At 35.0% G+C, this 12,221-nt stretch overlaps 1 protein-coding gene across 1 annotated transcript in view; it reads right to left on the reverse strand.

Moving 5' to 3' along the window:
* CNTNAP4 (contactin associated protein family member 4) overlaps positions 1–12,221 on the reverse strand; it is a 191,889-nt gene that overhangs the window by 67,295 nt on the left and 112,373 nt on the right. Inside the window, exon 4 of the mRNA XM_065740549.1 lies at positions 1,157–1,304. Within this exon, the coding sequence (XP_065596621.1) occupies positions 1,157–1,304 (148 nt within the window). The remainder of the gene's footprint in view (positions 1–1,156; positions 1,305–12,221) is intronic.

Consider the following 12,221-nt stretch of genomic DNA (forward strand, 5'->3'; position numbering starts at 1 on the left):
AGGAATAATCAAAGCTGATCGTATGTTAGCAAAATTTATTAACAGGAAAAAAAAGAAATTAGTCTTACATCAGAGAACAGACAATGGGTCGCAGATGAGTTTTCAGTTGGAAATGGTAAAGTCATCTGTTCAGTCTCATTTTAGTAGTCTTGGTACTTAAAACTGTGGAGGACAATTTGAATACTGGAAGAATTCTCAGTTAAAATAGGATCATTCGATTGCCCTCAGAATAGGTAGTATTTCCAGACTCCAGAAAGACATCACTGAGACAATCAGTAAATTTTTGGGAGCAGGCTTTTCCTGTCCTTCTCCCTGAGATTTTCAATATGCTTTGAACACATCTATTTACTCATTTTACAAAGATTCACTAGGAAAATATTTTACTGTTATTAAATTGAAGGTGATAGATCACATAATAATGAGCAAATGTAAAAGAGAGTTACATGCCAAATATTGAGAATAGACTAGCCAAAAAGAGAATTACATAAATGTGGAAGTTGAAATTGAAAATGGACAAAGGAACTAAAATAATCGGTTAAAAAGGCTGCTTAAAATTAAAATGTTTAATAAATACCTTGATAAGATTAGTTCTTGCAGAAAGTTTAGGGGTGAAGAAATAAAACAGGAAGAGAGTAGGAAAAGTTATATTGTCCAGCAAATCAGTGTAACACCCATACCTTTGCCTGTCAAAGGCATAACTAATTACTCATTTTTAGATACATAAGAGCTATGCTAAATATACCACTTAAACAGAAAACATATTTGAAGTATAATAGAAATATGCTATACTTCTTAGTATATCTCCTTCTATCATTATTAGCTCAGGATCAAGGCTATATATATTCTAAACAAACTATTTTCCACATTCTTCTCTTCAAGGAGAAAGCATATCATGACAAGGTACAGTCTCTAAGAATATCATGAAAAGAATTTGCATTACATCCATGATATTAATTCCAACAGGGAAGCAGCTGGAAAATATGCACCAATTGCTGTAAGAGGATTCAGAAAAAAAATGAAGATATCACGTAGAGATACTGATTTTTTCATATTCAATATTAAAACTAAGCTTAGAAAACTACTTTTAATTTTAATTAGATAGTAAAATACCACTATGTAATACTGTTTAATTTAGCTGATTCAGCAAAACACTTACTGTATGAGCATCCATACACTTCAATGCGCATACCAATTCTACCATTGGGATTCCAGTCCAAAGGCACAAAACGGAGATATCTTGCTTTAATAGAATGCTGAAGCTTGTAATATACAACACTGTCTGCGTTTGTGTTTCCAGAAATGGCCTAGAAAAAAAAAGAAAAAATTGAGTCATTTGAATCCATATTGTGTACAACAGTAGCATTACTGAATTGCATGGGAGTAAATTGTAATTATCAGCAAATTCCACAAGAATAAAGCTGATTACTTCTCCTGATCAAATGTCTATTTAGTACTGATATCACATCCATTAAAACCCATCCATTAAAAATCTATTAAAACCCATAAAACTGTAAACTTATTGAGAACAAAATACCTCTGAGGGCTTGTCTCAGCCCCTTTATGGTTTTTCCAGTCTGTATATAGCATGTGCTCATGTTACTAGTCACGGATTTAATTTGATGCTTGTACTCAGTACTGCCATTGTACTCAGATTTCAGGAACCTTAACATAGAAGCACTTAACACTTGTTAACTCTATTCCAGACAAGTTAAAATAATTTTTGAAAAATTTGAGTATACATGGAATATTCAAACTAGCATGATCTTATTGCTGTTCTTTATGCATGTGTTTCTGTTTTTATTTATTGTTTTGAAACTATTCAGAGAACCAACAAATTCTTTTCTCCACATCATTGGAAGAAGGGGAATTGAGTGAAAGATTATGTGATGTTTACAAGCTTGCCAGGTTAACCACAACATACAAATTATGAATATGGCTAAACATACACTCCATAACAAAAGCATAAGGGAAGAGCATAGAAGAAGTTAGGTACAAATTAATAACTATATGATTAATATAGTGCAGGTAGGAAAAAAAAGGATGGCTAGAATTATATGATAAGTTCTTATTCCAATTGCTGTTCACTCTTTCTAACTTCTGATATTTACATAACATCACACTCCAGAGAGCAAGTTCTAATACATTTACACCAGCTGCATGTTGTGTATATCATCAGCATTATGTTATGGTCATAAATAGCAAGGTGGCTTAGAGCAATAACGATTGCCAAGTAAAACTATGGATGAAACTTAAAATCACTGCTATACTGCAACCATGATTAATTATTGTCAGATAAGCACAAGGTTGCTATGTTTGCACTTTCATTCAGTGGATTCCTCACTGTTCTGGTTTTATGATTTTTGTTATTGGTATTCCACATCATATAGAGCACTGGGAGTTAGAGTTCATGCTGTAGTTCTGTGGATTGTCAATAGTTTTGGGTACCTGTCTCAGAAGAGAAAGAATGAACCACAGATCCCAGAATATTTCATTATTCTAGTTCTTTTCTGTTCAGATGGCAAGACAGAATTAATGAAGACACAAGACTGCTCACTTACATTTTCTGCCCATCTCCTCAGTATGTACTCCCTAGCTCTCTCACCTACAACTATGGAGTAAGTCTTTCAGTTTTGGACAATCTCACTCTCATACATTTATTAACTACAGTACCAATTACATTGTATTATATTATATTGTGTAATCTTGCATTCTGCTGTCACATTTGATAGACTAGTTTTCTTCTTTAACCACTGTTTTTTGTTGTTGTTGTTTTTTCTGTTTGTTGTTTGTTTGTTTGGTTTGGTTTTCTGTTGCCTAGACCCATCTCTCTACTTTTTTAACTTCTCCCCTCTCAACTTTTCTGGAGAATGGGTCCATGGGTCCCTCCTCGCCAATAGTCACAGAATTATGCCAAACAGGTCCGGAACCTTGACATTTAGTCCATTAATTTCATTAGTAATGTTGGAGGTTTTAAGGTTCTTACTGTTGTTTGTTTAGGTTTTTTAAATTGTTTGTCTGATGTGGATATTTCTAATTTGCTTGCTTAAAAATTTCAAATGTTCACAGCATTCTGATGTCTAGTATTATAAACTTAAATGTTGTTCAAAATTAATTTGTTAAAAATTATAAATTTTTCTTCCATCTTAAATGGATGAAAAACAGCTAAGCATTAAACCAAAATGAGTCAGTTATTTAAAATTCAAACAAAAATAAACCGTGACAAGAAAGTTATGAGAGCAAGCCTTGACAAATCTATACATAATTATATTGAATGAAACCCAGACCATTTTTCATTCTATTTGTGTTGGGTTTTTTTATTTGTTTTTTCTTATAATATCCTCTTTAGATATGTCTAAGTAGTAGTATTATACCTCGTTGATAATATTAAACAACAAAACACATGATCTTCTAAACAGAAGACACATTTTAGTTAACAGACCAAAAAAAAAAAAAACACCAACAAAACCACACACAACAGAACAAAAAACGTGTTGCCAGCATTTATGGAAATGTCAAAACATTAGGGAAAAAAAAAAGAAAAAAAGTTGTCAGTAACATTAACTCTCAGGGAAATCTAAAGAAAGCATGATAAAATACCAGCACACAGACAAGATAGGCTTTTTCATGAATTTCTTCATGAAGAACTTCTATGTCCTAGACTAAAATCACTGCAATTTTCTCTAAGCAGTTTTCTATTTAAAAATAAAGTTTCCTTTCACTGTAACTTTTCCTAGAACAAATATCATGTGCTTAAATATAAGCAAAAATTGAAATTCTGGAAGTAATTTGTTCAAGTGAGAACAATCTATAGAGTTTTCTTTCTAAATCTTATTAATAATCTCATTTCTTTACACTGTGTGAACTTATTTAGAAATGATAAAGTTAAGGAATGCATTAATAGCTGTATTTTCCAAATAGTTTTGTACATGTTCTTATACCATAGCATAATGATCCTGCAAACAGACTGACAGGCTACGTGCCATCCTGGTTATATAAAGTTGCTTATCTATAACTTTTCGACAGACATTTTCTATGCCATCACATTTCCTGACAGATGCATCAAACCTGAAAATGCATCTAAATGGCTAAATAGAATATATGAACGAAAAAATATAGCAATGTAAAACAGAATTTTCTAATGCTTATGGATAAAATTTAATACCTAACAAATGCACAGAGAACACTTGGCTATTGTACTCAACTGTACGTATGTTTGTTGGTGGCTTTATTCCACCACACTTGACAACTGGATAAACCTGCAGTGCCAGATTTGGGTTATCGGAGGCCGAAGATCACCTACTAATGTGTACATCAGAAGCCAGTACTAGCATCAAAGTTATTTAACATATTACATTAATTACAACATTACAACATAAATTACATAGATGATGAGGCAAAGCAAGTCTACATATGACAGAAAACTGGGAGGATTGTTCTCCCTTTGAGAGTGCCAGCAGGAACTTCATGATGTTCAGCTCAGAAAACTGCAAAATCCTACGCCTGAGGAAGAATAGTCCTGTGCATCAGTGCACCATGCTGGAGGACAGGCAACTAGAAAGCAGATTGGCAGGAAAGGACCTGGAGATCCCCATGGATAGCAACTTGAACATAAGCCAGCTGTGTGCCTTTCCAACAGGGAAGGTTAACAAGTGCTGCATAGGACAAAGTATTGTCAGGAGATCAAGTGAGGTGATTCTTCCCCTTTCCTCAGGACTTGTGAGGCCACGCTCAAGCACTGTGTCCATTACACAAGTACTGAGCCCTCCGCTACAGGAGGGATTTGAATTTACTGGACAGTTCAGTAAAGGGTCAAGAAGACTATGGGAACTGAAGCATCCTGCCTATGAGGAAAGGCTGAGAGAGATGGGACTATTAACCTGTGAGAAGGGAAGGCTTCTGGGCACGAATGGTAAGCTAGACATGAGCTAGAAATGTGCCCTTGCAGCCCAGAAGGACATGCATATCCTGGGCTTCATCAGATGAAATGTTACCAGGAAGCCAAGGGAGGTGACTTTTCTCCTCTACTCTGACTTGGTGAGTCCTCACCTGAAGTTCTGTGTTCATATGTGTAATTCTTAGCTCAGGAGATACACAGACTTCTCAGAATATATTTCAGAGCAGAGACACAATAATGATCCAAATTGTGGAACATCTTCTCTTTGAAGACATGTTGAGACAGCTAGGACCGTTCACCCTGGAGAGATCTACCAGATCTGGGGAGACCTAGTAGTGGAATTTCAGTTTCCAAAGAGACATTATAAGGATAGATTCTTTATCAGGTTCTGTTGTGATAGGATAGAGGGGAATGGTTTCAAACTGAAAGTGGGAAGACTTTGGATGATTATAAAGAAAAAAAAGAGTCTTTTACAATAAGGGTGGTAAGGCAAAGAGATGTTGTAGATTTAGATACATAGATATACATATATAAATTTGTCAACGGTTTACTGGGCTGTTTTGGCCCGATTTCGTGATGATTGGTGTGGGGGACTCACGGACCCACGCCCCAGGAAAGGGGAAGGGAGAAAGGGAAAATGGAGAAGGGAGATGAGCTTAAAAAAAAAACAAAACAGTGGCAACAATCTGAAGAGGAAAGCTAATTTACTAAATAAGATATCGGAAAGCAAAATAACACAATATAATACAATATAATTGGAATTGAAGCTAATAAATCAAATAAAATGAGCAAGAGAGAGTGTCCGATAAACCGAAGGCCTTATGCTAACGCTGAAGGCGGACGGCAGTGAGCACCCACTGCTGAGTCCATCTCAAAGGAAAGAGAGTGTCCAGTGACCGCAGACAGTTTTTATCTTTCTTTCTGAGCGGAAACACATGAAAATTTAAAGCATCGCAAAGTCCTCTGGGGAATGCAGTTCTTCTCTTCTGAGACAGGTATACCTGGAACTATCGATGATCCATGGAGCTTGAGCATTAACTCTTTAACTCTAAATGTACTACATGATGATGTGGAATACCAGTACCAAAAATCATAAAACCATGACAAAATTTCATGTTTCAATCAGTTTTTTTTTTTTAATGAATACTTTTTAATGTGCAGTTTTTCATTTATGATTCACGTTCCCAGAAGAATTAACTGTGAATCACAGGTGGTTTAAAGACCTATCTGGTGAGCATTCATTAAAAGGTTCACCATGTTATTTCAGTTTACATCAATGTCGAGACAGAAGCAGGATATTATTGTAAGCTATATCTCTACTAATTCCCTTTTAGTCTATCTCTTTCTAGTATTTTTCCACAGGTATGTGTTTTAATCACTGGGTTATTATGTCATATTTGTTTCTGTCTTTTTTTTTCTTTCTTTTCTTTTTTTTTGCCTTTCCATGCTTGTACGTAAATATCACAATTCAAGAGCAGAACAGCTCTTGAAGGATGAGATTAAGAAGAATGAGACTACACTTACTGGGTAATCTATCAAAGGTTACAGCTGAAATTTGTGATTGCATTGATCATTTAGGAGTAAGAAATTCTTCCTGACATTTCTTCTTTCCAGAAACAAACTTTTAAATAGTTGGTTTTAACAATGATATGTAGAAGGAAGACTTGTAATTATTTAAATATTTACTTATTGCATTAGATTATTTAACTATTTATTATTTATACATATAAATATATAAAGCCAATGATATTTTATTAGGTGTTGAATATGCTATTGGACTTTCTGATGAGAGTATCTATGTATGATATGAATATAAAGCTCATAATTGGCTATTGCTATCCAGTAAAGGTCCCTCACTGTTCACTGTGTCCCTTTGAAAACTTGAACAGTAAAAAGTTTTTTGTTTTCTTGCTTTTTCTCCTGTTGTCACAACTGTACGTTTGGTAGATATGAAGTTAAAAAATCTTCATTGCTTAGATTTCATGACATAGGGACTAGAGTTTTCATTTTATCCATTTTAATACAAGCAACCAGAAATACCCTCATTTTTGTATTCTCAGCATCTATGTTTTATTCATTCTTACGTTGCTGAGATTTGTTAATCTCCTGTTAAATAATTATCATAAAATCTATTCTTTCTCCTTTCTTAGTTTCCAAAAGGTAATGACCATGTGTTACAAAACAATTATGCTTTATTTTTATATAAGCACATAAGCCTCACACATACTTCTTCGAAATTGAAAAGGTGTTTCATAATAACATTACTGGCATTCTATACAGTCTTCATCTCTGAAGACTTTCAATGATTATTTAATTCTTGTCTGAAATAAGTATACATATATTTTTAAAATATGGGGCCAGACTTTGTGAGCTTATATTCTGCCATTTTAGTGGAAACTCTGATGATTTCTGAAGGTAACAAACAAATAAGTGCTTAAAATGAAATTTTATGAAATTTTCCTTTTCCTCTTTCCCTTTGTAAATGTATTTGATACCATTAATTTGTTTATTTGTATTTTTTGTTTGTTTGCTTGCTTGTTTTTTATCAGTGGTGTTGAGTGTTTATATATATATATATATGTATTTCCAATGTTATGAAATGCTCTCAAAATGCAATAAACTGTTCTCAAGTATTAATCTTTTTTATATATTTTATTTTTACTGTCTTCAAAATGGTAGGACTGCTTATTATTCAGTATTTTGTATTTTGTAAATTTGTATAGTTCTCATTATGGAATGAATGTAGGAGTTCGCATTCATTATTATGCTTCAGTAGCATATAGCATTGCATAGGTACTTACATGAAAGAAATAATAAATACAATTCAGGTAATGTAAGACTGAAATGGATGTGATACAATAGGATTATTTCTACTGAAATGCCACAACAGTATGTAATTACTCAAATCAATATAATACAAAAAAAAAAAGTCTTAACTTTCCTTTGCATACAATTTTACACTTTATTCTAAAAGAAAATTGGATGATCAGAAAGAAAGGAAGGAAACCTCACTGACAGTGCAATGAAGAAATGGAAAAGCAAATGTTGTTTAACTTTTATGTACTGAAGGTTATAGGCAGTAAGAGAGTTAAATTAAAAGGCATCCCATTAAATTTAGATTTCTGTCTATGCATTTATGAAGATTCACTACCCTTAACTTTAGAGAAATATCTGTGTTTGAATTCTTCTGTATCTCACAATTATGAATTCATAATTTAGGCTCATCCAAAGTAATACTTTCTATTTATTTCCATGGAAAATGCAACAGATACAAAACACATAATAATACTATTTGACAAAGAAAATTCTCAACTACAAAGCACTCTTTTTCAACATAGTCACAACCATTAGCTATGCATTTTCACAGGCAATAAACAAGTGCATGGCACACTCAAGAAAATCTGCACCAGCTGTGGTGATCCACTCTTTCACATCTGCTATTGATGGCATTCTTGCTAGAAAGATGTTGCCATCTTTCATCAGACTGAATATACGGAATTCAGAAGCTGTCAAATCTGGACTATATGGTGGGGGTAACAGGACAGTTCAGATGAAATCAGTGATGTACTTCATGGCCTACAAACTGGTAGGAAGCCTGGCATTATCACTTTGCAAGATAAAGGATATCATCTCCTCTGACCTGATTCTGACAGTTTGAGCCTTCAATAGGTCCTGAGAAATTTACATATGATGTTCTTTCTGTTCCCACGTAAAATTCTGTGGGACCCACCTGGTGCAAACTTTGTAATATTTCAACATTATCACCATCATTTTCAATGCACTGAAGCCAATATTCAGCTTTATACACAGATCCCTAATCATAATCTACTGATGGGCTGATCAAGAAACTCTTCATTTTGTGGTGTGACAGCCATGCATGGCAATCTGGAATGTGGCTTGTCCTTCATTATCCATCACCACCGCTGAAACTTATCACCCACTGTCTCACTGTGCTAAACATTCAATGTTTGATCTCCATGAACATTCAGCAAAAACTGATGAATGTCAATGTCTGCAAATATTTTCTCATATATACATTTGGTGACATATCTTTGCTTCATATACACTTCTGTCTCATATGACGCAATATCTAGAATGAGGGGATTGAGTGTACCTTCAGTAAGTTCGTAGATGACACCAAGTTGGGAGGATGTGTCAATCTACTGGAGGGTAGGGAGGCCCTTCATTGGGATCTGGATAGGCTGAACAGCTGGGCTGAGGTCAATGGGATGAGATTCAATAAGACCAAGCGCCGGGTCCTGCACATTGGCCACAATAACCCCATGCAATGCTATAGGCTTGGGGCAGAATGGCTTGAAGAACGTAGAGAGGAAAAGGACCTGGGGGTGTTGGTTGATGCTCGGCTTAACATGAGCCAACAGTGTGCCCAGGTGGTCAAGAAGGCCAACGGCATCCTGGCCTGTATTAGAAATAGTGTAGCCAGCAGGAGCAGGGAGGTGATCATCCCCCTGTACTCAGCTCTGGTGCGGCCACACCTCGAGTACTGTGTTCAGTTTTGGGCCCCTCACTACAAGAAGGACATTGAGGCCCTGGAGCGTGTTCAGAGAAGGGCAACAAAACTGGTGAGAGGTCTGGAGCACAAGTCTTATGAGGAGCAGCTGAGGGAGCTGGGATTGTTTAGTCTGGAAAAGAGGAGGCTCAGAGGAGACCTTATTGCACTCTACCACTTCCTGAAGGGGGGTTGTGGTGAGGAGGGGGTGGGCCTCTTCTCCCTGATAACTAATGACAGGATGAGAGGGAATGGCCAGAAGTTGCACTGGGGAAGATTTAGATTAGACCTGAGGAAGCATTTCTTTTCTGAAAGAGTGGTCAGGCACTGGAATGGCCTGCCTAGGGAGGTGGTTGAGGCACCATCCCTAGCGCTGTTCAAGAATTGTTTAGATGAGGTGCTAAGGGATTTGATTTAGTAGTTTAGTGGGTAGGGATGGTGATAGGAGGATGGTTGGGCTAGATGATCTTGTAGGTCCTTTCCAACCTAATGTATCTATGAATCTATGAATCTATGACACTTTATCATAGTGCCCCTCTGCTGTTAGATGCCACATGGCAACAAAACTGAAAGAAATATCTGTAAGAAGGCTCAATCTCTAACATCTTTTACCTCTAATGTTGTGGGTAAACATAATAAAATAGGAGGTATTACATTTGGAACCACCTTCATTCAGTATTGTTTTAGCAGATATGTTCAGCAGATACTAAGGCTGAATGCAGAAGCAGAGAATTTAAGTGTGGTGTAAATAGTTTATGATATAAAGAGACTGTGATAATTTAATTCTGATTACTCATAGATTATTGTGTAATCATTCCATAGTCATAGAACGGCGTGAAACGAAAAAAACATTAATTTCCTTCAGACTCTCTTGCTCTGAACAGGGTGCCAAACCCTAGACCAGGCTCCCATGGCCTTGAACATTTTCAGGGATGTAGTAACCATAAATTCTCTTGGCAGTTTGTTCCAGTCTCTTATCACTCTTTGAAGAATTTCCCCCTAACTTCTAATCTAAATCTCCATTCTATTAGTTTAAAGTCATTCTCTTTCATCCCATTACTACCAGATTTGTAAAAAGTCAGCTTTCATTCTGCTTATAAGTAACTTTAAAGTCCTGGAATTCCACACTGTGGTCTCCCTGGAGTCACCTCTTTTCTCGGCTAGATAAGCCCAGTTCCCTCTACCTTCCTTTGCAAGAGAGGTGTTCCAGCCCCCTGATTGTCTCTGTGGCCCTCCTCTGGACCCTCTCAAACAATTCTATGTCTTCCTTGTACTGGAGGCCCCAGACCTGGACACAGTACTCCAGATGAGACTTCACAAGAGCGGAGTAGAAGGGAACAATCACCTCCCTTCCCCTGGTGGCAAGGGAGAACTTGGAATAATACATTATATTCTACAGTTCTGTAATTTACTTCCTGATATGATTTATTTTTATTTGATCTAATAAAGTTAGTGCATTTTTTTGTTGTTTGGTTCTTTATTATTGTAGTTTGTTGTTCTTCATTTGTTCCTCTTGCTATTGTTTTAACTGTTTTTTTTTAATTATTATTATTATCATCATCATCATCATATTTACTCAACTAGAACATTTCACAAATCTTCATATATTTTATTATTTACTACTAATTTTATATGTGTGTTTCCATTCTTTAAAATGAAGAATGAAAAAACGCCCTAGCTTGCAACATGTGTTCTTAGTTGTTCTTGACAAGAACAAGGTGCTTAAAAGGATCTCCAGTGTAAATAGAAAATTCACATTCTATTCACTAGAGCAGAACTTAGCTTTTCGTGAGAAAATAAAAGAAAAAACAGGTCTTATCTTCAAAATCAGAAACAAGCAATTGAAGTAACAGCAAGCATTGAGGTACTAGAACTAATAAGAAATTTTCTACAAGTACTGGTGATGTTAACAGCATGACATGTGATGCTGTTTGGAACTCAGTTAAAAGTTCAGAGCAGCAGAAAAGAGATATAGAAATTTGAATTATACTAAAAAAAAAAAGGATATTTGAAAAAATTCAGTCTATACCTGTGGAAAAAAATGATTTACATATATCCTCCCATGGTTTGTTATTGTTATTGTTGTTGTTGTTGTTGTTGTAGTTTTCCAGAATAACAGATTAAAAGAATTTCATTCATTTAGATTTGTCATAAAATACATAAAATGGAGTCCCTTATTTTTAATATTGGATTACATAATAATAATGGATTCCTTATGTAATATGCTTATTATCAAGAAAACTAATTTAAGAATCTTATGTCAAGTGCTATCTCTAAAGGATTTTGTTATGAATTGAAGAGAAATAGAGTTTAAATCCTTAATCCTCAGGTTATTTAAGTAAAAAAGCATAGGAATTTGTTTTTCTACTCTTTAAGTAGAAAACTACTACTCTACTTCTTTTCTAAGTTTGGGAAAGGACCTAATGGACAGAAAAGAACTTAATCCAGGCTTTACTGAAGAATGGGATGTTTCATACCATCAGCTGTAATAATATTTCTTTGTATACTTACCTCTGATATCTTAATAATTGTAACACTTCAACTGCAACAATAAAATACAGAACAAAAACTGAACCACAGCATGAGAGTTCTAACTATCTACATTTAATACTTAATAAATTTACAGTCATAATACTGTACTAGCAAGCATCATATTCTTCAGAAATATAGACATGCCAGAACTAGAATATCTGCATTTTGGATCACTTAGATATATTTTGTATTGTTCTTTCCTGTGCTGGGTGCAGAAGACTTTTGTTTGTTTGTTTGTTTGTTTTTGTTTTTGTTTCTTTTTTAAGCAGTAAATAGAAATACACC

The sequence above is a fragment of the Cyrtonyx montezumae genome, unplaced genomic scaffold (genome assembly GCF_038088225.1).
Source record: "Cyrtonyx montezumae isolate F1298 unplaced genomic scaffold, pur_monq_1.0 scaffold_29, whole genome shotgun sequence".
Lineage (NCBI taxonomy): Eukaryota > Metazoa > Chordata > Aves > Galliformes > Odontophoridae > Cyrtonyx > Cyrtonyx montezumae.